At 43.9% G+C, this 25,254-nt stretch overlaps 5 protein-coding genes across 6 annotated transcripts; 3 read left to right on the top strand and 2 right to left on the bottom strand.

The window, feature by feature from the left end:
• Nucleotides 1–69: 69 nt before the first annotated feature.
• LOC104434133 (protein TIC110, chloroplastic) lies at nt 70–6,868 on the bottom strand. Of its 2 annotated transcripts, none has more exons than XM_010047102.3 (15): nt 6,188–6,868; nt 5,857–5,916; nt 5,410–5,533; nt 5,235–5,303; nt 5,023–5,121; nt 4,746–4,812; nt 4,474–4,538; nt 4,298–4,392; nt 3,865–3,992; nt 3,680–3,780; nt 3,291–3,507; nt 2,880–3,034; nt 2,632–2,757; nt 654–1,619; nt 70–526 (listed from the first exon to the last, which is right to left on the bottom strand). In XM_010047102.3, the coding sequence occupies exons 1-15, from the start codon at nt 6,691–6,693 to the stop codon at nt 284–286; spliced, it is 3,021 nt and encodes a 1,006-aa protein (XP_010045404.2). In that variant the 5' UTR covers nt 6,694–6,868; the 3' UTR covers nt 70–283. The 2 variants fall into 2 exon arrangements, with proteins under 2 accessions (XP_010045404.2, XP_010045405.2); XM_010047103.3 differs by having other exon boundaries at nt 4,752–4,812.
• Nucleotides 6,869–7,676: 808 nt separating this feature from the next.
• On the bottom strand, nt 7,677–10,966 carry LOC104434127. Its single transcript, XM_010047096.3, has 7 exons — nt 10,486–10,966; nt 10,223–10,386; nt 9,864–10,075; nt 9,456–9,710; nt 9,204–9,290; nt 8,432–8,604; nt 7,677–8,052 (listed from the first exon to the last, which is right to left on the bottom strand). The coding sequence occupies exons 1-7, from the start codon at nt 10,866–10,868 to the stop codon at nt 7,941–7,943; spliced, it is 1,386 nt and encodes a 461-aa protein (XP_010045398.1). The 5' UTR covers nt 10,869–10,966; the 3' UTR covers nt 7,677–7,940.
• A 118-nt stretch (nt 10,967–11,084) lies between these two features.
• LOC104434126 (U2 small nuclear ribonucleoprotein B'') lies at nt 11,085–14,936 on the top strand. The gene is made up of 5 exons (XM_010047095.3): nt 11,085–11,286; nt 11,790–11,962; nt 12,966–13,059; nt 14,138–14,211; nt 14,355–14,936. The coding sequence occupies exons 1-5, from the start codon at nt 11,214–11,216 to the stop codon at nt 14,628–14,630; spliced, it is 690 nt and encodes a 229-aa protein (XP_010045397.2). The 5' UTR covers nt 11,085–11,213; the 3' UTR covers nt 14,631–14,936.
• A 1,020-nt stretch (nt 14,937–15,956) lies between these two features.
• LOC104434125 (probable WRKY transcription factor 26) lies at nt 15,957–18,670 on the top strand. The gene is made up of 5 exons (XM_010047093.3): nt 15,957–16,338; nt 16,477–16,623; nt 16,709–17,346; nt 17,482–17,643; nt 17,875–18,670. Exons 1-5 carry the CDS (start codon nt 16,096–16,098, stop codon nt 18,341–18,343), a joined length of 1,659 nt encoding a protein of 552 aa, XP_010045395.1. The 5' UTR covers nt 15,957–16,095; the 3' UTR covers nt 18,344–18,670.
• A 3,547-nt stretch (nt 18,671–22,217) lies between these two features.
• Nucleotides 22,218–24,923, top strand: LOC104435752 (cation/H(+) antiporter 15). Its single transcript, XM_010048448.3, has 2 exons — nt 22,218–23,349; nt 23,586–24,923. The coding sequence occupies exons 1-2, from the start codon at nt 22,456–22,458 to the stop codon at nt 24,732–24,734; spliced, it is 2,043 nt and encodes a 680-aa protein (XP_010046750.2). The 5' UTR covers nt 22,218–22,455; the 3' UTR covers nt 24,735–24,923.
• The last annotated feature ends 331 nt before the right edge of the window (nt 24,924–25,254 follow it).

Here is a 25,254-nt window from a genome sequence, read left to right as displayed (position 1 = left end):
CCCCCATCGTAAATTTGCGGAATTGATGCGCGATGAGTAGATACAAAGTTATGCAGGGAACAGTTGGGATCAATAATAAGTCTCAGAGTGATCTGTTATTTCGATAAATCTAGAGATATAAACCAAAATCTCAACAGCTCCCCGTCACGCCTCGAACGATGGAGATACAAATTGAGAGAGCAGATGCAAATTGAGCAACGGACCCCCCGCACATTGGGCCAAAAGAAAGTCCCGTCGATGCATAAGGAAAATCGAAATGAAAAGAAAAGAAAAAAGAAAATACTCAGAAAGCAAACTCTTCCTCCTCTGCACCAATTTGAATTACTCCGTCTCCCATCTCTCGAATAGCCGCTGCGGCCGAATCGCTGATGCCAAGCAGATGCTGCAATCTCGATAGTTTCTCTGGAGCAGGCTCGCTCTTCATGTATATAGCAAACAAGTCTGCCAGTTCTTCTGGCACTTCCCAAGACAGCTGCTCCGCCGGCACTGCTTTGTCACATGCCAGCAGATCATTGAGAGACAAAACCTGCACAAAACGATCGAAACAGGCTTAAAAAGGAGGCACATCATCCTAGCCAACATATCAACCCTCAAAATTTACAGCTCACGACTGGTAGAAGAACATAGGACGACAAACTCGGTTGAGTCCATACCACTCCCGGTCGATTCCTTTGCCTCAACAAGGCCACGGCTTGAATGAGCGAATTTGACAATCTACTTCGAGCCAGCTCGCGAACCACCTCCCTAGCTTTGTCGGCATTGATATTCAGGTCGGCTGGTATTTTCTCATAAACTTCCACCTCATCAAATTCACCGGTACCTGAACAGAATATTTCATCCACAGTTTTTTTGAAGAGGTTCTCTCTCAGGCTCTTGGATATCATGCTATCTAAATCCACGCTCGCTTCCTTCAGTTCTCGGATCTGCTTTATATTGAGCCTCCCCTGACTGACAGCAGTTTCTATTGCAGCTGCCATCTTTGTAGTTGTAATGCTCTTAATTACTTTCTGAGCATATTCCGGAGGCAAGCCAACTTGCTTCTGCACCTCATTCAGCTGCTCGATCCTAGCCTTCGTCAGCTGACCATCAGCTAATATCACCTCTGCTTGTTGCCTGAATGCCTGCTCGGCGAGACCCCGGTGGACCTCCACAATCTCCTTAGGAGTCAAGCCAAGGATACCGCCAAGCTGGTTTAGCAATACAAATTCAGAGTCATCCTTTTTGGTTGTGATTTGTGCTCCAAAGGGAATATTCGTTACTTCTCCAGTCAGGCAAAACAATAGATATGTCTTATAGAGGTCGGTCCTGTCCCTCTCTGGAAGATCATCCTTCAAATTTATCTCTGTTTGGCCTTGCTTTCCTAACTTGGCTGTAAGTTCTTTACTGGGTCTTATCTTTCTAAGTGTCTGGAGAGACTCCCACTCCTCTTCGATTTCTATTTCTACCTCCTTAGCAGCTTCTTCAGATGCAGTATCAGGTGATTCCCCTTTTATGTCTGCCACCAGCTCAGTAACAACCAAGGTATTAAAGGCGATCATCTTTTTAAGCTCCCTAGCAGATTCAGTACGATTTTGAGCTGCTCGTGCCCGTTTAATGTAATTGATGAAAATCTTTCTGACCTGCATGGAGATAAGGTGATCGAAGGTTATGATTGGCTGGGATTAAATGTGTAACCATGAATCTTTCAATTGTCCCAAGACAATTTACAAACTGAAAGAAAGATCCTCAAAACTTAAAACTACGTACATGCACATTGTTACACGATCAAATGTCAACTGATGCTACATGCAAGACACGCATATCTTTCTTGTTAGCAGACTTCACAGCAAAATATCACCAAGAGGGTGCTAATGGGCATACATCGATATGTTTAGTCAACTTCACAGCAAAATACCACCAAGAGGGTGCTAACTGGTATAAATTGACATATGTAGTCAAGTTCACAATATACACCTGACGACATAGAGTCTATCTAGCAGCTGCCTGCATGCCCATATGAGCACAGGACCACCATGCATGTCCATGCAAATCAATCCATGGGGGATATCATAATCCGAGTCAAATTCATGCTCACTAATTAAGTGACCTATCTTCAGGATCCAAGGCAAATTCATTTCAAATAATCAAAACACATCGTCTAACTTCCAAACCAGCATTCCAGGCAACAGAGAAAGGGACAGCAACACACAACAAAACATAAGGACGAAAAGGAGATAGACACAGATGCCATTAGGAGAAGAGATCGATCAGTTGTGTATGACCAAAAAAGGGAACTTTCTTCTTAGATCCCAGTCCCTTTTTGTGAAATGACTTCACTTTCTATACAGCGGTAGAGGAATGCAGAAAATCGACTTTTAATTGAAGACGTTATTCCAAATTTAGAAAATGAAACTTCTTTTATGTTATATTTCTTAAGAATATTGATAGAACATCTATTGTTGCCAGCACTCCAAGAGAATCAGCATGAACCTTGACAAAAATTAAGGTTGACCCATTGTAGCCTGAACACAAGTATGTCTATGGAAATCCATTTTGGTATCCAGCCTGTCTCATCCATTTCATGTGAGAGAGAGAGAGAGAGAGAGAAAGAGGTCTGCCAAAAGCAAAGGACTTGTAAAAGAAGACACTCACAGCTGTGCTGGCAATAGACATGGCGGCCTCCCTTGTCAAGCGCAAGCCATGAGCTGCTTTTCTCACAGATTTCTTCACTTCTGCATCATATCCATCCACTCCTGAGGCAATCGCATCCTTCACAACCTGGATTTAACAGTTCAGGTAAATAAGTGCAGACAAACCAATTTCTTTGCAGACAAATATATTGCACAAAACATGCGTCAGACGTGAAGTTGGAACATCATGAAGTCAGTTCTAATGTTTACCTTCTCAAATAAACTGCCACATATACTGGAGTGAGCTGCTTCAACAGTTTGCTGAGGGATACAGAGCATAACCCGTAAGCGTAGTAAAGCTTTAACATCCTCTTCACTCAGTTCTCCATCAGCAACACACTGCTGAAGTTTCTGCCTGTAAATTTCTACATGTGAAAATAAAAAAGGATGTCATCGGGTATCATATGATGGCTTCATGCAACACACAGACACAAAATTCTTGAATTTCTTTCTATCTACGATTTTCAAAATTCACTGTGTTCTACTCAGGAAGAAAGTTCCTTTGCTAGCAATTCTTTAAGAACCATTGAACCACAGCATAAATAAGGGAAAAAGAAAAGAACAGAGCACACATGAATGACTATCAATTAGTGCTCTAGAATAGGAAATTAATGAAAATACCTTCATGAATCTCACTAGCCTTCTGTGGATCAAATCGCAACTCTTCACATAGGTTTTGGAGGAATACTGCTTTACTATCCACAGCTTCCAATTCACCACCAGTAAATGACTGTTGAAGTCGTTTACGATACACCTTTGCAGTTACGTCAAGCGTGATAGCTTCAGCCTCACGTTTACCCAAACCAAAGATATTCCTCATTTGACTCAAAGCATCCAGCTAAAAAATAAGTAAAGAATAAAAGTGAGTATATAAGAAGCCAAATGGGCCAGGTGATGTGCAAGAAGAGGCAGGTAACGGGCAGACAAATAGGTTATAAAGCACAGTATTTGACAATGTCATGCATGACAAACCAATTAATCCATTGAAACAGTAAGAATGTTTCTTTTACCTTGCTTTGTTCAAGACGGCCACTTGACAAAGAATCTGCAACATATGCTCTATAAAGGAGCTTCAAGTCATCCATTTTTCTGTCGTTGTCATATTCACCACCTGAGGTACAGACTAGTAATTCAGTCACTGCCCATGACAACAAACTTAATGGTGCATGGACGCAAAAAATTCAAGGTTCCTCACCAAGTAAGGAAGCTGGAGCAATCCCACAAGCCAAGCCATCAGCGTTTGGGTGGTTCTTAAATGAGACAAGCAAGTTATTAAATGCTAGAATCTTATCTAGCTCTTCGACAGCTTGAGCTACTCCTCTCCTGGTTTATGAAAATTTTATAAGTTGATGACAAGAATCCTTTTGCAGAAAATAAGCAAGAACCACTCTCTAAACAACTCCCGAACAAATAAACATGACCACCGATTATCTCAACTAAAAGTGAAGGCATTGCCCTCAAATCATTATTGTTTCTTTCTCTGTCTCAACAAGTCATTGCAGCAACTTTTTCCCAAAATTCCTGAAAGGATGCCCCAGCTGACTGATATATGATACAAACCATTTAAATAAACTCTAGAAACCCCAATTCAATATTGAGTAACATCTAGAAGGGACTGGGGACCATACGCTGATCTTGTTCTTGATTTCAGCACATTCAGAGCCGCTGAGACATTCTCCTCAACCAGTTTTCTTGTATGTTCCTTAAACAAATCCTCGGCAAGCTGCACCAATAAGTGAATGAAAGAAATGCCACAAAAAGCAAATCACTGTCCAATTCATTTTTTTAGATGATGTAAAGTCACCTCATCAGACAGTCGATACATTAGTTGCGCTGCCTGAAGACTTTCAAGCTGGTTCTCATTAAGATCTAACAGAGACATCAATATTAGTACATGAGTAAACCATTATAAATTCATAACTGGCAAAGCGCAACAGCAGCCATAAAAAGACAAGGCTGCGAAAATAAAAGGCAGGACAAAACTCCAAATTACTTTGCTTATTCTCAGCATAAAATACCAGAACCATATTGATTGTGCATTTCATGACTATTTTAGATCAGTATAATTACACAGACCTCTACCAATTGCTTTCAGCTGGGAAGAATACAACCTCTGCGCATTATCCCGAACAGCAACCTCGACCTGCACAGACATTGATGAGATGAATGTTACAGGTATGTGAGCAATGCCTGTCATCAATGTGATACATAAAAGCGCAGTTTTGATAGGGCACAGTAACAGAAGGAGATTGATCTTGCAACTATGTGGCACTAAACTCCAACAAAGGTAACTATCCAGGCCAAACCATAACCATAGCACCAAGAAGACACTGCCTAATAGATGACTTGATACCTGGGCATCAGTAACTTTGAATACACGCTTCCAAGGTAAAAGGAAAGTTGACGCTTCTCCAAACACAAGAGTCGAAACATATATCAGCTTTTGAAATGCCTGCACTGAAGAGGATGTAAAAGTGATAAAGTACCATACAACACATAGCAAAGGGATGCTAGTCACAGCACAATATGTTTGTAGCATAACTACAGGCATTCATATTTTCATACCCGACGCTGTTCTATATTATCTTCACGATCCCCAGTTTCGAGCCTTTGCCTGAAAATACGCCTACCAATCTGGAAGAACACAACTAAAAACATTATCAGTTAGGGACTACTCATCATACTTTCCATTGCAATTAAATATTCTTAAGCATTCAAAAAGTAGCTAGTGTGAGAGCACCTCCATATGCATGGCAGCTGCTTCTGGATCATCAATGCCCAGAGCACTTTTAAACTTGACAATTTTATCAACTTCAGTTCCTTTAAGTTCTTCATTTCCAGGAGGAAGAACGGATGAAACAAACCTGCATGGAAGATAAGGTAGGTAATTCAACCAACTCAAAGGCAACTAAAACAGCTCCCGTTTGCATTTGCTGCCAAGCCGGAAAAGATGGTGTGTCTCCTAAAGTATTATAAGAAAGAAGGGGGTGACTTTAAATCCAGATCTTTATAAGTAATCGAACAATTAAGGTGACCAATACCAAATAAAAGTCCAATTTCAAACTTTAACAGTTAAAGCAAAAGCCACTTGGAATTCTCTATAGTTTCACCAATCCATCTGTTTGCGCATAAGAAGTATGTGCGAGAAGCAGAGGAGATGCATGGTTAAATCGTTGTGTAAGCTCACCTGAGGTATAAATCACAGAGCTCTGCGTTGAAAGCAGCATCTTGCTTGCTCACACCGTACCTGAAAGATGGGGCGTCGTAAGTAAATAAGCATAGAAAATGAAAAGGGCGGTGGGGGAAGGTAGTAACATCAGAGAATCCACATTTTCATTGAGCGAGCAAAATGAAAATGCAAGCTCTTCAATTACGACTCGAGTGAGGACTTCCCAAATCCTCATTCGGCAGTAATCGCAGTGGGGGAATCTGAGAGAATTCTCCCCGTGACAACGCCAACGCAGGAACAACGAAATAAGGCATGGAGCAAGAAACGTAGATTAGAAGGGAACACTGACTTGCTGGCGATGAGTTCAATGTCCTCTTTCTTAACAGCCTGAGGATCGTCGCAGCTGGCGACGTAGTTATGCAAATCGGCAGCGGCGACCTCAGGCACGCAAGCCTTCACGGCGTAAGCGGCGGCGCCACCAGCGGCCCCGAGCAAAGCAGCCCCGCCGATAGCCGCATTGCGAGAGCCACCGAACCGAGAACCGAGATGATAACCAGCGGCCACCGCAGCGGCCACCGCAATGGCGGAGGCGGCTAAGCGCACGGGAGGGGACAAATTCCTGACGAGGGGTTGGATGCCGGTGAGCTCCTTGGGGCCGCCGAAGACGTCGGAGTCGCGCGGAGGGGAAGCGGCGGGGGGCTGATCGAGGGCGGCGCGGGGACGAGAGAGTCTGAGGCGGCGGCGGCGGCGTCTGGAGGAGGGGGAGGGGGAGGGGGTGAGGAAGGGAGAGGAGAGGAGAGGGAGGGTGGAGGTGGAGGTGGAGGGAGGAGCGGCGGTGAGGAGCGGCGGGTTCATGGCCGTCGGCCGGGAGGGGTTTGGTAGGGTTTAAGGGAGGAGGAAGGAGACGGGAGCTGGCCTGCAGTCGGAGAGATGGATAGATAGATAGAGAGAGGGACAGAGCTCCCCAACCCAAACTAATCTTCTTCTCCTCCTCCTCCTCCTCCTCCTCCTTCTGCTACTCGAGGAGGAGACTCGACGCTCGAGCTCGACTTTTGCTGCGGTCGGAATTGGAATTGGAATTGGAATTGGGGCAAATGTGAATGGGCCCATGATGGCATCACTGGACCCCCATTCGAATTCCAGTACCACCGCTGCTTCCAAACTCTACTTTTTGATCTACGAAATTTACCAAATTGTTTTGTGATTGATGTTACTTACTTGATCGACGTCAAAAAATATTCATGTCCTAAATTCAGGTCATTTTTCATGACTTACTTTTCCATGCGAACGGGCTACTGATCACGTTCAACTGTTACCGACATAGTCATCATTCTAAATATCACTTCACACTTCACTAAGTAAATACGCACGGACAATGTTGCGCCCTCTCTCTAATTTATCCGTTAATGCTTATACTTTGTCCGCAAACACTAAAAACGTTCGCTGTTGACCAATAAGAAATTTGGAAATTTGAAAGACATTTTCATTGCTAGTCATAAAACCCTTGCGAGTGAACTCCTCTCAAACCCAAATTATGGGCGTGGCGTGGCCTTCAAAAATCGCTGCACCGCATCCTTCAATTGCATTCCTCCATATAAGATTTACGGTTCAATTTTAATGTCAAGATGTACTTCCCATAACCTGTTGAAATGATAGGTGAAGTTACCGCGTTTAAAAATATCCAAATTATCTTTGACCTTGGAAAACCACTGGTCTGTGCGCTTGGAGAAGATTTACTTTAATTAAGCTGCCAATTAGTGCATAAATCCGACCGACCAAACGAAACTGACCATATCAAACAAACTGACCATATCAAACGCAAAAACTGACTGAGCACATTGATCTCCAAGCCAAAGAGAATCATCTTATTAATCTACATAACCACAAAAGAAGTTACATATGGCACAACTACTTCATGCTAAACAAAAGGCAAGAATCTTTTACATGAGTCATGTGATCTTCGACACCAAATCATTGGCACGCATCCAGTCAAAAAAATTTATATATCTTGCTCTTTCTCTGGTCGGGCCAAACAAATTTCATGCCAGTTCCATCAGTTCCAGCCACAGTACATCGAAAGACATCAATGTTAACTGAGTGAATCATCGCATCAAAGGAATTAACCATCTCATCTCGGATCCATTTCCACGTGATAAGTAGTAAACTTTCTTCCAGCTCTCTTCAGAGAATGCCCCACGCCATACCAGCCTTTGCCTGCCAGAAACGAAAATTGAATTGGAGTGTTGAACATTTTTCAAGTGTTTCTTTCGACAGATGGATGTCCAATAGTCACCACAGTTTGTAAAACTCTTATCCACTAAAGGAAATCAAACATCCTGAACGAGTAATTATATTCGCTAGGAGCCCTGGACCAACATTTTATCTGCCGAAACTTATCTCAGTTTTCACAAGGCAAGTCACTTCTCTTTGCCATTAAGCTCAAAGTCTCATTTTCCAGTGTTTCGACTTATCTCATGTCGTTCCACATCTTGCAGCATTACTATGGTAAAGTAAAACCCACAACATGATTTACAAAATCGAAATTCAAAAATTGATTCCCCACAGCATATAACCTAAGCATCACCACACATACCTTAGGTAGTAATGGCAAACAGCTTCAGCTTCATCTAAGCTGTATCGTGGAAACATCGAACGAGCATCAATAGGAACATCTGGCAGCTCTTTACGCAGCTTTCCCACAGCAGTTGAATGAGAGAAAGCACCAACCATCATGTCATCGTGCATCATGGTCCTAAAGGCATTTACCTGGAAGTACAAAATAGTAACCCTCTCATAAGTGGCCAGATGTAAAAGCAAAGTCTAATAAAAGCATCATTTGACCATATGGCATGAGCAGCAATGTAACATCAAAGCTTTCTATAACTTTGCATGAGCAGTGATGCATACTTGTGGAACAGAAGACCCATATCATCACATCATGGCAATTTCTACTATGCTACAAAGAAAGTACATAGTATCTCCAAGTTGCACAAACATAGGTGAGGCCCTCAGAAATGTGATTGGCTGAACGACACCCTGCAATTGGCATTGAGTACACCAAATGCGCGGCCAATGGAGGAAGGTGATCATGAGCATAAAAATGGCAGACATTCTTGCTGATGCGAGAAAATAATTCAGCACATGCATACGCCATTTTTAAACAAGAGGAGATTGTTCCTAAGCCTCAGCAAAACAGATTCTGTTGGCACCAGATGATGGGATACGAATCCCAAGTTACATTCAACGACTGATGGAAACAATAATAGGGTCTGATGAATGCGCTACAAGCAACAACCATTGTCAAGATCACAACAATAAACTACAAAAGGAAGCCTAAACAATCTCAGGATCATGTGGATACTTACAGTGGCCAGCTCTTTAGCATGTATTGGTCGACAGGATCGAACTGTAACTGGCTCTTCATACTCACTGAACGTAAACCAGTTGTTATACTGGGAACACACGACAGCAAGAAGTGAACAAAAGCAATGAAAAACAGATAACTGAGAAAGAAGATCTCAACATGAATGGAATCCACAACTTGTTATATCGATCTGTCTTAAAAGGAAAATAAGTCGGATGGCCAAATAGAAAGGAAAACGGAGTGTATTTCTCACTTGATCTATAGCAATGAGCACAGGGATATCTTTCACTAGCGATAATTCTTTTCTCAAACGGACCAACACTCCGACAGCAGCATGCGAATGATCGATTCCCGTCTTGACCAAATCATCCAGGGTCGAACCTTCAGGCATCGTCATGGAATCGACCCCTTTCATCCATCCAACACCAGCACCCTCTCCCAAAGGTATGGGATCATAAATTTGGCAAGGCAGTTTTTTTAAGTGCGATGCATTCCACTTGCGGAAATCCTGCAGATAAATAACCAAAATAGCAAACTAATAATAAGAGAAAGCACCAGCATGTTTGGAACAATAAGTCAACCAAAATGCAACTCATGCTACCAATGATCACATTAGATAAGCATCTTAAGTGAAATGGAACGAAATAAAAGAAAATTTTGCCTTGAGAATTTTTTCAGCCTGCAAAGGAGTATCCCAAAAACCAGTCTGCGGGTTCTTGTAGAAGAATCCTCCGTGAGTCCACTCACGGCCTCTGGGGGCATAAAAAACCAGCCATCCTTCATCCCTAGCCCAGTGAACCAGCATGGCGAGCGCAATGCTCTTCCCACAGCTTACGGGACCATCCAGGACAATCTGCTTCCTGACCTTCGGGCCTAAGAATTTGGACTCATATTCATAAGCAGAAGAAGATAAAATGGCTCACTGACGTATCAGAAACTGACCCTCTGGAAATACGTGCATACACTGTTTTCTTTTGGCAAGATATCCGGAGATCGGGATTAACCAAAGAAAGCACCAACCTTTGCCATCGGAAAACATGGGGGGATCAACAATGCGCCTGAAGTTGTCGCGAAGGTCGAGGAAACTCTGCCTCACGAGCACGGCGCTCCTCATAGAATCTTCGAACTCCTTCTCCATCCCAGCGGGCAAACCCTCCGGCAGCACCTCCTTCAGTTTGTCTATGCTATTGCCATACACCAACACCGCCCAATAATCATTCGACCTCTCAAAACGACGGCAAGCACGCGCACAACCGCATGGGCGAGGAAGAAGAGCAACCTACCTGAGCTTGAAGTAGGAGCAGGCGTCTCTGCGAGTGAGCTGCGACAGGGACGGGGCGGAGGTGAAGAGAGGGCGGCCACCGGGACCCACATCCAGCGACGGATCCTTCTCGTCGAGCGCGAGGCGCTGGGCCCTCGCTCCGTCGCTGGAGGCGGCGTCGTGCTCGTCGGCCGCCGCGGAAGAAGCGTCGTCGGCTTTACCGCCTTTGGATTTGGCCTTCTTGTTGGCTTTGGTCAGTGCCGACTTAGTGTTCTTCGTCGACAAGTAGAGGTGCGATTGAAGCACGGCCGCCGCACGCGTCGGAGAGGAGATGGGGTCGAGGCGGGGGCGGCGGCATTTCGACGTCGCGGTCGCGGCTCCGGCTCGGAGAATGGACCGCAGCATTTCTCCGCCTTCGAGCTGCTCGATCGAGGAGGAGGAGGAGGAGGAGCGCAGGGTTCAGGGATGGGGGGGTTCAAGGAGGGAGAGACCTGACGAGACGAACCGCGCCGTTCTCTCTCGGGGTTGGATTTTGGTTTCTTATAATTTGGGCCCGACCAATTAAAGCCCGTAAAACGAAATGCGCTTTACAAGCCCAACATCAGTCAGTCTCCGCCATTTTTTCGCTGGCTAGGGCTCTTTCTCTTTCTCCCTCTCTCTCTCTCGCTCGCGCGCTCTTCCCTCTGCGCTTGAACTTGCTCGGGGACGGTCGCTCTCCACAGCCTTCTCTCGATTTCTAGGGGGGGGACGATGCTTTCGGGGGACATACCGCCGAATCAAACCATATACATAAAGAACCTCCACGAAAAGGTCAAGAAAGAAGGTGATCCTTTCCCAACCATCCTTTTCTTCTCCCTGTGTTTGTTTCCTGCAGATCGAACTGACTCTAGCGAAACGCACTTCTTGTGCTTGAAACTGGTTTGAATTCTCGAATCCATCGACTTCTTCCCAGCTTGGCCTGGTCTATTGTAACCGCAAGTTCGGTTGAGCTTGTAATTCCTATTAACCTCACGGTGCGACATCTGATATCTCCTCATCGCTCTAACGATCATGTTGGGGATAGGGCTCTTTCGCGGTACAAAACGACACCTGAGATTCGTTGCTTCGGAATGTTTCGACATTCGCGATAGGGTAGACTAGGGGAAACTTCTTTTTCCCTGGGGATGAATATCTAAAATCTATCAAAAGGAGTTTTAACTTTTTCCATTCACTCATAGTGACCTCTCTGGACTTTAGGCGTACGGCATTCATTCCGATGTTCAACAAATCACTTGAAAACATGTGCATGCTCCATTTTGGTAATTGGTCTATGTTTGCTTTTGGCAGAATTGAAGAGATCCCTTTACTGCCTCTTCTCTCAGTATGGAAGAATTCTGGATGTTGTAGCCCTGAAGACCCCGAAGCTTAGAGGGCAAGCATGGGTCGCATTCAGTGAAGTGACTGCTGCCAGTAATGCCGTGCGCCAAATGCAGAACTTCCCATTCTACGATAAGCCTATGGTATGTCATTGCACATCCTGTCGCGGCTTTACTTTATTATCTTATTTTCTGCACATATAATGGTTTTGCATCGACATCTCGCACATTCTTGTGTGTTGCTTGGGATGCTTAGGAACTATTGCAACCTAGCTGTTCGATGATACATCCCCTTTTTTTAGCGGATTTTCAGTGTAGGACAGTTTCAGGTTTCAGCTCTTCCTTGCCGGATTTTGTTATTCGGAGAATAATATCAGCACTACTCATTAACAAATAAAAGTGACATAGCAAAAACAGGTTGCCGGTTGCTTTTATTTGCGAAAAAAGAAAATACCACGCCCTTGTCTATTTCCTTATCCAAAAACCTTTCTTTGCTAGACTCAAAACTCTAAATTTGGATTACTTTGTATATCAACTACGCCAATCATACCACAAGGCTGTCCTGAGTAAGTTTCTGCTTCATAGCTGGTCCATAACCCAAATAAGGAGTAAGCAGGTAGCTGACACTGGCGTTTCTTTTTGGCTGAAACTCAGTGATGCGGATATCATACACATTGAACCCGTCCTATTTTGACCCTAGTAATTGGCAACTAATTCTGTAGTATTTGATGTTATTTTCATTCCTGATTATGGATTATATAGTGAATTGATTTTTATGCTGAGGCTGGGCACCTTTGTATCCCATCAAGCAAACTAGTGAAGTTTTATTTACCATTAGAAATATCAGAAAAGGATAGTGAACACAATTACTTCCACTCAAGAAGCGTGTTTTCTTTGTTTTGGTTCTTCAGTTTCATTAAACAATCCTCAAACTTGAATGATTCCTTTCCCTTAATATGTGTATTTTGTCTCTGCATTTTGCTGTCACTTCATATGATCCAGAAGTAAGACATCCTACCTTAACAGTCACAACTGTAATAAACATCCTGTGGAAAGTTTTCCTTTGCTTGGATGTGTAAATTATGTCACCCATTTTTGGTTTTTTTTCCCCCTATTAATTTGATATAGAAAATCATTGCTGCTGCAGAGAATACAATACGCCAAAGAAAAGTCTGATTGCATTTCTAAAGCAGATGGTACCTATGTCATGAGAGAAAAGAAGAAGAAGCAAGAAGAAAAAGGTGAGAGAATGTATTTTGAACTAAATTGTTGTAAATGTCTTAATAGTGCAAATGTGAAGTTTGAAGGCCTACATTTTGCTCACTTTGTGGTTTTTAGGTGTAATTACTTAGTGGGCTTTCTATGATGTTGCCTGTTGAGATAAAAATGACTTTTAAACCGGTCTCTAAAGCCTTAAGCTTTGAGATCAAATAGTTGCTGACTTTACTTCGATCAGCATAAGAAGCATTTCAGTTTCTCACAACCCCATTAGCCAGTTATTGGTTACCCGTTGTGTATAGGTGATAGGTTCTAAGAATTATTTTACCTACGCGTTCAGATTTAATGCTTAAGGGCTTGTCATACTACCAACTTTTGTGTGAGGGATAGCGTTGAGATATAATAATATTTCACATCATTCTCTTAATGGCTTAAGATTTTCGAATAAATGGTTGCAAGCTCAGCTTCACCTTCATTGTCAATGAAATCCACTGATTATTCTGCTTTTTTGCCAATGATATTGGCCGTCATGGTTCTGCGATAGTATTTTTATGTATGGTTACCCACTGCAGATTTCACCTTGTCTGTTTTTTTCAGCTGCTTATTGGGCATTTTTTAATTTAGAGGTGTGACCTTAAGCCAAACTGAAAGTTTAAGATGCTTTTTATAATGCTCCCTTTTAATGTCATTGCATTTTTTCATTAGAACTTCATTTGCAAGTTCTGTTTTTGGTATCATTGGCAAATCGAGCATGTTTGTCTTGATTTATGGCCATCAAAACATTGCTCATGACACTAAATGGGATTGCACTGCCTTCTGCAATCATCATTCTTTATTGGCCATATAAAAATGGCAAGATGTGCGTGTGTGCATTCGAGGGGTAGGTGCACTTATGTATGTGGACCTACTAATAAGCACCCAGTTTTGCAGCTTTGCATGTTTCCTGTCTTTTCTCTTCCCTGTTTTGACTGATTTCTAGGTCCTATGTTTGACTTTCAGATAGTACGTATCTCAACTTAGTTTGCAATTGTCCAAGCAATCGATATTTTTCTATTCTCAGTCATACATTTGTCTATTGTTGACCCGCTTGTGGTTGTGCAGCTGAAAGAAAGCGCCGTACTGAAGAAGCACAACCAGCCAATGGTCCTGCTGCTGAAGCTAATGGAGGGCCAACAGTAAGTTCGCTACTTGACGGTTCTGCTATCAATTTGTTTAGCTATGTAGCCTTAGTAGTTTCAAGCAGGATCGATTTGTTGGTAATCAGCTAGCAATAAGTCACTAGGGCATGCATTACCTTCTTCCCATTTCTTCTATGCAGGTCTCTTATCGAACTGGAACTGCTGGTCCTCAAGAAACAGCGCCGAATAATATATTGTTTGTTCAGAATTTGCCTGTTGAAACGACAAGCCAGATGTTGCAGTTGCTCTTTGAGCAATATCCAGGATTTAAGGAAGTGAGAATGGTTGAAGCAAAGCCTGGTATTGCTTTCGTAGAGTATGAAGATGACGTGCAGGCTGGTATGGCCATGCAGCACCTTCAGGGCTTCAAAATCACTGCTCAGAACCCCATGGCCATCAGTTTTGCTAAAAAGTAAGGGAGTTAGGCCCACTTCTAGATTGAGTTTGTGTTATCTTCTGAGAACTCGCTACAGTTTGGATTTTGGTGCATACTGTGTAAAATTTAGTCAGGGGATCTGCTTCCCATTGAAGAAGGGAAAAATTGTAGAATGAGGAAGAGTAAAAGGGATTGTTTCATGTCAGTTTTTTTTTTTTTTTTTGAAGTCAGTATCAAATGATGTCCTTTGTGTTGTAGAAAGGAGGTCGGTTGAGGAACCTCCGTTGTTAACTTTTCGAAGAACTTATGCAGAAATGTTAAAATGGAGCCATGTTCGTTCCCCTCATTCGGCCAGTTGCAGATAACTGCTTGAATTTCCTCCAATGGGAGATGTTAGAGAGCATTTTTCGAGCTGAACCGTACAGGGATCTGTAGAAGGAGCAAAATTTGTTGCTTGCGTGGTGTGGTGCTGGTGTAGATATCTCACCTTCGAAATAAGTATATATATGTGTATAGATAGACATACCGGCTTCCATCCAAACACAGCGGCGCCTCTTTCTGATAAATCTTTATTAATGTTTTAAATTGCCGGTTGGTTTGGCTTATGCCGTACGCACGTTTGGTAGCTAAAATCAACAGGTTTGGTAACAGAATTGGACGATATTTAGATTGCTGCGTCAGGATAAGATGAGGTGGGAAGTCGGGCGCTCGTCATGCATTGGAGGAAGCATGTTGGATTTTCAGGAACGGTGAAACATGGGAAACCGAGGTTTTTCTCTACTTTTCGATGATTCGTCACGTGCTCGATAAGTTTGGCAAATAATTGGGCACGTCAATGAGCGTCACCCATTCGATCAAAAAGAAAAAAATTGAGCGTCACCCACTGCCAATGCGAATCCCGCGGAACTGACAAAGAAGGAATGCATGTAGGGAGGTTGCCATGCCTTTTTCAAAAGGGCAAGTGCACATACTTAATATGCAGTCTCCGTCATTTTCCTGCCATTCTACATGGTGGTCGTGTGCTTTTGCCTGGAGAGAAATCAAGTCTTGATAATTCTTTTCTCGATTTAGCGGATTGGAAGAGGGAGAGGAGGGATAGTGAGGGGGGCGCCACCGCATCACATGGTAGTCGGAATTTCACAAGATAAACTAGAGAGAGAGAGAGCAACCACAGCGTCAGCCGCCATTCAGTCAAACCCACGAGGTTTTGACCAGCCGAGCTTCGAAGAAGATGCCTCCTCGTATACGGCCAGTGGGTGCCCAGAGCAAAAGGAAAAAAGCCTTGGGCGATACGTGACCATTTTCTCTTCTTCCTCCCAACCCTTTTCTCTCCCCTCCCCTCCCTCCATAATCGATACTCCCTCCTCATCACCTCCCTCCCCCTCCCTCTCTCTCTCTCTCTCTCTCTCTCTCTCTCTGTGTTGGAGATCAGAACATAACCGGAGCCATCCGAGGCTGCAGCCCGCTTTGGTTTTCCCTCCTGTTTTCTTCTTTCTGTGGAAGCGATGGCCTCACCGTCGGCCGGCACGGGGAGCTTGGACCCTCGAGCGAACTCCTTCTCCTTCTCATCCCTCCTCGCCTCCGAACTGGAGGACGACTCTCGCCGTGGGTCCGGGGTTCCCAAGTTCAAGTCCATCCCCCCGCCCTCCATCCCCATCTCCCCGCTCTCCTCTGCTTTCTTCGCCATCCCGCCTGGTCTCAGCCCCGCCGAGCTCTTGGACTCCCCTGTTCTCCTCAACGCTTCCAACGTATCTTCCCTTCTCTCTTCTTCTTCTTTATTCTCTCTCTTTTTATCTGTCTGACATCCATTCATTTCCGCGGGTTTGTCTTTCTTGTCCATATTTGCTGCGGCTCATTCTCTGTTTCTTTTTGGATGGCCGATGCAGATTTTGCCCTCCCCTACTACTGGAGCTTTCCCGCTTCAATCCTCCTTCAATTGGAAGAGCAAGTCCTCCGACAGTTACCAGCAGATCTCTAAACGGGAAGACGCAAATGGCTCCGACTTCACTTTGCAGACCAACGCCAAGCAGCATGTATGTCTACACATTCCTTTTATGCTCATCCCTCTTTTCTTCGGCCTACGATTATCGCTCAAGAGTTGTCGTCTGAATTTTGCAGTTGCAGCAGCAGCAGCAGCAGCAGCAGCTGGCCTGGAGCTCCATCAAACAAGATGGTTCCCGCCCTCCTGACGAGAGCGCGGTGAAATCCGAACTCAATCCATTCCAGAGCTTCTCCCCTGAGATCGCCACCATCCAGACCAACGCCGATCACCGAGCCGATTGCGACAATTATCAGTCTCAGGCTCAGTCCATGCGAGAGCAGAGGAGATCTGACGATGGCTACAACTGGAGGAAATACGGCCAGAAGCAGGTGAAGGGGAGCGAAAACCCCAGGAGTTATTACAAGTGCACTCATCCTACTTGCCCTACCAAGAAGAAGGTGGAGAGGTCTCTGGATGGCCAGATTACCGAGATTGTCTACAAGGGAAGCCATAACCACCCTAAGCCTCAGGCCACCCGGAGATCCTCGGCGTCCTCCTCCTCCTCCGCGCCGTCTCATGCAGTCCAGGTCTATAATCCCGCCGCCCCTGAAATCAATGACCATGCTTTTTCCACGCATGGCTCCTCCCAAGTAGACTCTGCAACCCCAGAAAACTCTTCCCTTTCAGTCGCCGATGACGAATATGATCAGGGCTCTCAGAAAAGTAAATCTGCAGGGGATGAGTTCGACGAAGACCAACCGGATCCCAAAAGATGGTAAGTTCCTGGCTGGATGGAGTTCTGTTTGTTTGTTCGTGGGCAAATTGAAATTTGTTTATGTTACAATTGGATGGTTTTAATCCGCTCGACGGTCCCTGATTCATTTCATTCCTTAATTATGCGCCTTTTTAGGAAGCAAGAGGTCGAGAACGAAGGGATTTTAGCTCCCGGGAGCAGAACGGTGAGAGAACCCAGAGTAGTAGTCCAAACCACCAGTGACATTGATATTCTTGATGATGGATATCGATGGAGGAAATATGGGCAGAAGGTGGTCAAAGGAAATCCCAATCCAAGGTAAACGAAACTCCCGTAAATTTCAACTATTGCTTGTTGATTCTTGATGTAGCCTAATGCACTTTCCATTTCCAAACCTTTGGTCACCAAAATCCCTTTTATGGTATAGTTAGATGCCATTTATTCCGTAAGTGAACCGTCCGACAATACTTCATATTTCTGCTGAATGCTCTTCGAGCGAAGGCGAAGCCTTTTTGTCTGATCTTGTCATTTCGTTGATGTCCCATGTAGGAGCTACTACAAGTGCACCAGTCCAGGCTGTCCAGTGCGCAAGCACGTGGAGAGAGCATCCCATGATCTAAGGGCAGTGATCACTACTTATGAAGGGAAGCACAACCACGATGTTCCTGCAGCCCGCGGGAGTGGCGGCGCCAATAGGCCTTTGCCCATGCCGGACAATGGCAACGGGAACAATGGTTTGGCAGATTCAATCAGGTCGTCGGCCTTGACCAATCATTCCAACAACAATGGGCCAAGCGCTCCAAGCAGTAACTATAGGGTGTCGTCATCGGAAGGGCAAGCATCGCCGTTCATGCTGGAGATGTTACAGAGTCCGGGGAGCTTCGGATTTTCAGGACTTGGGAGTTCTCTGGGCTCTTTCCTGAATCAGTCTCCAAACACCGATAACTTGTTCTCCAGAGCCAAGGAGGAACCGAGGGACGACATGTTCCTGGAATCATTGCTATGCCGAAATTATTGAAGACCTTATTCTGCTCGAGGTCAGGATCAGGTGCATGTCCTGGCCTTTTGAGAACTGGAAGGAGGAGGGAGATCAGTGGTTCATTTCATTTATTACATTCTGTTTATTGGCTTTAGAACTCCAGGTATAGGGGATATGTATGTATACTTTGTTCTTTGACCAAAAAAGAAAAGAGAGAACAAGATTTGTACTAAGGTAAGATGTAAGAGGAGAATTGGGATGAATGGATAATTTTTTTGTTTTGTTCCTTTTTTTTTTGGGGGGGATGGTTGGAATGTTCTCTTGTTTTTCTCAGCTGAATGAATTGAAAAAGAATATCAGAAATAACTTGCAGCACCATTGTTTTTAATGCCACTGACTTCTCTCCCATTTAAGAACAGAAGGAAAAAAGAAAAAGAGGTGGGATTTGTGTGTTTTAATTCGAAGAGATCGGCTCGTGGGGGACGGGGCGATCTCAATGGGAAAACGGAGAAAAAAACAAAAGGCCAAGACTTTACTTTCCAATCCATGGAGCCGAACCTGGGGATTTCGTCACGAAAAGCGCGTAGGAATGAATATCTATATCTCCTTTTCGGTCCATGGTTTGAAAAAGTCAGAGATGGGAGCTTGTGGTGGGGGATGGGATAACTTGCAGAGTAAGTCGGTCTTGGGTCAACCGTGTGTGGCATGGCGAACTGTCGTGTACGGGAGAGAGTTTCTAGATGGTGAGGACAGGGAGGTGGGGTGGGTGGGTGGCCCATCCATCTCCGTAGAGCCAGCATTTAATTGGGAGGAGAGTAAAGAAGACGCACGAGTCAAATTGGAGAATTCTCGTGCAGGAGAGGGGAGAAGAGGAGGGGGTTCATCAGAATGATAAATAATATCTCAGCTCACCCATCATCCCATGCAACCGTTGAGACATCATCCCGACTAGTCTATGCAAAGAATTCCCCAAGTCTTATGGCGGGTCTCTTCTTTTCTTCTGATGGGACGGACGAATCAATCCACCCGCTTATTAAAGGTTCATGAATGAACATCCCCTTCCCTTGCCTTCCCTTCCCTTCCCTCCTGTCATCGGGGGGGCCTCAGGTTTCACACTCGTTAGTTATTAGTATAGCTGAAGGATTCCTCGTTTTTTCTTTTCCATCGGCGGTACAAATTTTGAAGTTATATATAGAATACCAAAGTCTAAGATGAGGAGAGATAATGGATAGACTCGGTGGGGGCAACGTCCAATCTCTAAAATGGAATGGTCCCCCTAAAGGCCAACCACCCACTCCCGGCCTAACACTGCCCGCCCAAACACTCTCCTTCTTTTATCTTTTATTCATTCACCCATTTGTAGTCCCTTCAATTTTCCGTTTTCACCCGTGCTCACTCCCTCCTCCTGTCAAATGAAAGGGCCGACGGCTAGCGGCCGTGACCGGCAGCATCTCTTTGGTTGTAATGTTCAATAGGTCATTTAGAATTTGTATGTCTTGTCCCCATAACCAGATTATTGAGATTGTTTTAGGATGCATTTGGGAATTGGCTTTTCCAAAGCTTTTTGGGCCTCTAGAGCCATTGGTCAAATGTAAAAATGTTCGACAATTTTATTTGGAAAGTTTTGAAGAAATAATTTGCTTTTATTAGGGGTAATCGGTTTCTGGTCTAGTTGATTCTTAAAATTGGGATTTGGGGACTAGACTGAGAACCGGTTACTATTTTTTTCTTTTTCACATTTTCATCTAAATATCTTATTATCCAAAGCATGACCAAGAACAAATTTAGAGTTTGAGACAAATCATATGCGTCCATTTGGATATCTTATTATATAATTATAGGCTCTTATTTCCTTAGAAATAATAAACTAAACCCACTAATTCTTTAAAGAAATAAAAAAAAAAAAAATATTTAATCGATCCGATCTAATTCTCCTTTAAAATTGGCAATCGAACTGGTAGGACACTAATTTCATTTTTTGGAATCAAGAATTGCACTAACACTCTCGGGAACCAAACTGAACCGATTCGGTTTAGGTGGTTCCTGATTCAGATAGTTTGTTTTGTACACCCCTAGCATTCACAAACCCTTAGCCCAAAGGAAGTCTATTGGACCTTTGGGCTCTAGCTTTTTCAATGCTAATACAAATTTTTTTTTTCAATTTTGCCCTTTCTAAATTTTCGAGATTCTAAAAATGCCTCACTATTGACTACCTCCTAGGCCCACAACATCGTGGGCAATGTTGGATCTGACCACCGGAGAGCCTCAGATGACTTCACACAACCTCAAGTGAAGTGGCCTAGGATTAGAGGACAGTCGCCTAAGGTCATACAGTCTGATGCGGGGGACGCTGGTACCAAATTTGGCTGGATTAGCTTTGCAAGTAGCCTAAGTCCTTTGCTTGAGGTCTGTTTATTTTTTGAAAAGATTAGTAAAAGATCTTTTCCAAGTGTAGTTGGTTCCAAATAGAATTTAAATCAAAGTCGCTTTCCATTATACTTTTAAATTACAGTTTACCAAATATTATTTGCATTTTTCAAAACTCATTTAATCCAAAAAAATTTAAGATCTTTTGCATTTTCCCAATAACTTTTCTCCAAAAATCCAAACGAAAACAATCCTAGCTTCCGTTTGTTTTATGGAAAAATGAATAATTTAGAAAATATATTATTTAAAACGATCATTTATATTGCTCAAAAAATGAATTAATGGAATCTTTTGATCAAAAGAAGATTTTTATACATGATTTCTTGTCGATTATAATTTTTTTTTTTCATTAACTAATGATTTCAAGTGATACAAGCGATCATATTTTGGAAAAATATTTTCTAAATCATTCATTTTTCGTGAAGCGGATGAATTCTTAAATCTCCTCGAGTTTCTATATCCAAGCAAACGATACGTTAGAAAACACAGCAAGGTGAGAGGGCAAGAACATCATGTTCAAGAGCAGTAGACCCACTTAAGCGACACAATCATGCTTTTGGCAAAGAGTGCGAAACTTTGATAGGACCACTTATCACGTTGATCCGTAACGCGTTTGATATAAGTGTTGGGAAGCACTTTCCTGGATTCGAGAGGTGCTTAAGCCCCTTGTCCTAACGGAAGGACAAAACTGATCGAACGAACGACTTTAGATGGAAGTTATATCTACGAGCAAAATTCGTGAGTAAGGTTCTGACGTTGACCGTTGTAATCGGTTGAACGAAAAGAACATATTCTGGCAAAATCCCCGGGCGGGGGGAGGAGACTGTTTATCCGACCTATGTATTACGTGGCTTATAATTAGTTGCCTTCAATATGACTCCCCTCCTCTCCTTCCTCTCTCTCTCTCTCTCTCTCTCTCCTCCCTCCTTCCGTTCAAATAAACGTTCTCCTTCTCCAATCATTTCTGCACAATTCTCAAACATTCCCAACATTTTCCTCCCACCATTGTCGCCAGGCCCATGATACGAAGGGAGTTTGGCAGGAGGTTGGCCGTTCAATTCCTGGGAGAACTGGCTGACCAGCAAGAAGGCGGTGACGATCCGGACGACGAAGGCGTGTCTTCTACGTGCCAATTTGTTGGTCAGATCAACTCCAGGGGAATTTGGTTTGGAGATAACCCTTTTGCATTCTCCGTTCCTCTCCTCATGATGCAGCTCTCCCTCATCTCCATCTTCACCCGTTCCCTCTACGGTCTCCTCAAGCCCTTTGGCCAACCCTCCATTGTTTCTAATATTCTCGTAAGCTTCCGGGTCTTCCCATTTGTTATCATGTCATGCCGGATTTTTATCTTCTTTTAGCTCCTGAGCTTTGATTGGATGTTCGAGTCTCTTTTTTCCTTTCGGCTCTTTGCCCGAGGACAAAGGAGAGGCAAGAGGAGACCTGCGTCATTGTTTTGTCGCTTTAACTTTCCCTCTATTAGGAATTACCTCGATCGTAATGTCCTGCTTTGCTTTCTCATTCTTTTTCACGAGCGTCAGAAGGAATACTTGCATTTACGCTACAATGAACGTCCGCTCTAAAATTTATCATGATTGATGATTTACTTCCTCTAGGCGGGCGTCATTCTAGGTCCTTCAGTTCTCGGGCGCATCTCGACGTTTGCGTCTAGTGTATTTCCAGCTAAAGGAAAAGGTGTCTTTGACACGTTCGCGCTGTTCGGTCTCATGCTCTTCATCTTCCTGATCGGTGTTAAGACTGATCCTTCCATCGTGCTGAAATCAGGTAAAAGGACATTAGCCATTGGATTGATAGGCTTCTTTCTTCCATACGCATTGAGTGGCTTCACAGCATTCATGCTCCACCAGTTCCTGAGTTTGGATTACGACGTAGCCAAGGTGCTTCCTTCACTGGTAGCTATGCAGTCCATGACGGCCTTTCCAGTTATTGCTTGCTTTCTTGCCGAGCTCAAGATAATCAACTCAGAAATTGGACGCCTAGCATCCGCATCTTCATTAATCTGCGATGTTTGTCATTGGTCTGTTATGACGGTCAAGTACGTGGTGTACTTAGCTACCACAAAATCATTGAGAACCTCTTTTGGATCCTTCTTCTCAATGGTGCTGCTCACGATTTTCATCGTGTTTGGAATTCGTCCAGCTGCTCTGTGGGCAATCCAACGCACTCCAGAAGGCAAACCTGTGAATGAGAGATATATTACTGCAGCTGTTGTAGCCCTTCTATCTTGTGGGTTCATTGCAGAAGCAATTGGCTTTAGTGCCTTTTTGGCATCCTTTCTTCTGGGTCTGGTTATACCAGATGGACCACCCTTGGGAGCTACATTGGTGGAGAGGCTCGACTGTTTTGTTTCAATGCTGCTAATGCCCACGTTTTTCACCACAAGTGGACTAAAAATGGATGTCTTTGCCATAAAATCTCTAAAGAATGTCGGCATCATTCAGTTAACTGTTCTTGTCGGTTTTGTTGGCAAGCTTGTAGGGACAACATTGCCCCCACTCTTCTTGAGGATACCAATTAGAGACGCTCTGTCTCTCGGTCTTATAATGAATTCAAAAGGCATTGTAGAACTTGCTATGTTGAATCATTGGAGGATGACCAACGTAAGTTCTTTTTTTCCCTCCATATAAGCAGGGACACTTCGATGTAATTGATTCATCTTGCACTTTAGCAATCATGCGTTTTTATTGTTATAATGAACTGTAGTTTGCGCCTGGGACATAATCTTCACATTTTCCCAGCAGAAGAAGTCGTGCGACTGTATTCATGTTGATTAGATGTTAATAAGACTTCGATATAGGCCTTTGCCTTGTTTTCTCAACTTACAGTTGGCGTGCAGGTCATGAATGAAGAATGCTTCGCCATTTCAATGATCTCTGTGGTGGTTGTAACAGGAGTTATCACGCCCATTGTTAAGCTTCTATATGATCCTTCAAGGAGATTTGTCGCCTACAAGAGGAGGACTATACTCCATAACAGGCATAATGAAGAATTGCACATTCTAGCCTGTATCCACAATGAAGAGAACATTCAAGCGACACTGAGCCTCCTCAATGCCTCGAACCCCACGAAGGAGAGCCCAATCAATTTATGTGTCCTCCACCTTGTCAAGCTTGTTGGTCGTGCTTCATCTCTTCTGACTGCTCACCCGCCACGTGAGAAGGCCTGCAATAGCGCTTCTGAGTCTGAGCGCATCTTCGGCATATTCAGGAATTTCGAGCAAAAAAATCAAGGCAGTCTAATGCTGCATTGCTACAAGGGAGTTTCGCCCTATTCGACAATGCACAACGATGTGTGTTCCCTAGCTTTAGAGAAGAGGATCACCCTGATAATCATCCCTTTCCATAAGCAGTGGAAGCCTTGGGGAACAGTAGAGATGAGTCATGCTTTTCGGGAACTGAACAAAAATGTACTGGGGAAGGCGCCTTGCTCAGTTGGCATTTTGATAGAGCATAGCAGTAGGAAGAAGTACCATGCGGAGTCTTCTTATTACAGAGTTGCCGTGCTCTTCTTTGGGGGTGCGGACGATAGAGAGGCACTAGCATATGCCAGACGAATGTCGCAACACCCAAGCGTACTACTTACTCTAATAAGATTTTCCAGCTCAGCGGATATAGTAGAGGGCACGGCGAGGAGCAAATTGCTTGATGGTGATATCTTGAAGGATTTCAGGAGCAACGCCCGAAGATATGAACGGGTTTCTTACCAAGAGGAGGAGGTCGTGGACGCATCAGATGTGATTCGAGTGTTAAGATGTATGGAAAACGGTTACGACCTTGTTCTGGCCGGGAGACGCCATGGAGAGTCGACGCTGATGCAAGAAGTAAGGAAGTGCAGCGAGAGAGCAGATTTGGGAATGATTGGGGACGTTCTTGCGACTGCAGATTTTAGATGCGGATCTTTGATATTGGTAGTGCAACAGCAAACTAAAGTATGGGGACTGCGTGACCCTGAAGAGTCTTCCCGGTTGAGAAGAATAAAATTGTAGAGTTGGGGAGAGATAATAGGCGACGGAGATGAGATAGCAGATGTACAGTAAATGCATTTTTCAGATAATTTCAATAGGTCTTTCTTTTTATTTTTCAACCTGCCAAACACAATACATAGATGAGTCTCCATCTTCCTATTTCACTCCATCCCCACAATCTTTCGACAAGAACGGCCTCATGCTATAATGCTCGCAAAAGAGTTCATTGCCAAAGCAAAAAGATTATAATGCAGCTGCGGATACCGGGCAGCGATCATGTAAAAGAAACTGCTAGTTGTTAATGCTTGATTGATGCTGGGGTTACAGAAACTGAAATGTGACCCAGGTAACATACGTACAGAAGCTCAGGTCTTGCTGAAAAGCCCACTGAATTCAATGGGTATGTGCATTGTTATGAGGGTGGACATTCTCTCTCTCTCTCTCTCTCTTTTGCTAAAAGTATCAGAGGAATCACCGGTTCACGTTCCCTCATTATTCATCCATGCACGACCGATTACCAAATTTTGAATGGACGTGGCCG

Source organism: Eucalyptus grandis, chromosome 2, assembly GCF_016545825.1.
Source record: "Eucalyptus grandis isolate ANBG69807.140 chromosome 2, ASM1654582v1, whole genome shotgun sequence".
Classification (NCBI taxonomy): domain Eukaryota; kingdom Viridiplantae; phylum Streptophyta; class Magnoliopsida; order Myrtales; family Myrtaceae; genus Eucalyptus; species Eucalyptus grandis.
The sequence above is the reverse complement of the archived record's forward strand: the minus strand, read 5'-3'. Positions and strand labels throughout refer to the sequence as shown.

Bases quoted from the DNA above. Each gene is read 5' to 3' on its own strand.
- LOC104434133 (XM_010047102.3), bottom strand. From the start codon at position 6,693: ATGAACCCGCCGCTCCTCACCGCCGCTCCTCCCTCCACCTCCACCTCC. The intron at 4,539-4,745 runs GTCTGTGTAATT...TGTCTCTGTTAG, and splicing joins GCTGAAAGCAATTGGTAGAG to ATCTTAATGAGAACCAGCTT. The intron at 3,781-3,864 runs GTGAGGAACCTT...TCTGTACCTCAG, and splicing joins TGCTCCAGCTTCCTTACTTG to GTGGTGAATATGACAACGAC.
- LOC104434127 (XM_010047096.3), bottom strand. From the start codon at position 10,868: ATGCTGCGGTCCATTCTCCGAGCCGGAGCCGCGACCGCGACGTCGAAA. The intron at 10,076-10,222 runs GTTGGTGCTTTC...CCAAATTCTTAG, and splicing joins CATGTTTTCCGATGGCAAAG to GCCCGAAGGTCAGGAAGCAG. The intron at 8,053-8,431 runs GTATGTGTGGTG...CGTTTCTGGCAG, and splicing joins GTTTGCCATTACTACCTAAG to GCAAAGGCTGGTATGGCGTG.
- LOC104434126 (XM_010047095.3), top strand. From the start codon at position 11,214: ATGCTTTCGGGGGACATACCGCCGAATCAAACCATATACATAAAGAAC. The intron at 11,287-11,789 runs GTGATCCTTTCC...TGCTTTTGGCAG, and splicing joins CGAAAAGGTCAAGAAAGAAG to AATTGAAGAGATCCCTTTAC. The intron at 14,212-14,354 runs GTAAGTTCGCTA...TCTTCTATGCAG, and splicing joins AAGCTAATGGAGGGCCAACA to GTCTCTTATCGAACTGGAAC.
- LOC104434125 (XM_010047093.3), top strand. From the start codon at position 16,096: ATGGCCTCACCGTCGGCCGGCACGGGGAGCTTGGACCCTCGAGCGAAC. The intron at 17,347-17,481 runs GTAAGTTCCTGG...GCGCCTTTTTAG, and splicing joins CAACCGGATCCCAAAAGATG to GAAGCAAGAGGTCGAGAACG. The intron at 17,644-17,874 runs GTAAACGAAACT...TGTCCCATGTAG, and splicing joins AAAGGAAATCCCAATCCAAG to GAGCTACTACAAGTGCACCA.
- LOC104435752 (XM_010048448.3), top strand. From the start codon at position 22,456: ATGCTCTTCATCTTCCTGATCGGTGTTAAGACTGATCCTTCCATCGTG. The intron at 23,350-23,585 runs GTAAGTTCTTTT...GTTGGCGTGCAG, and splicing joins ATCATTGGAGGATGACCAAC to GTCATGAATGAAGAATGCTT.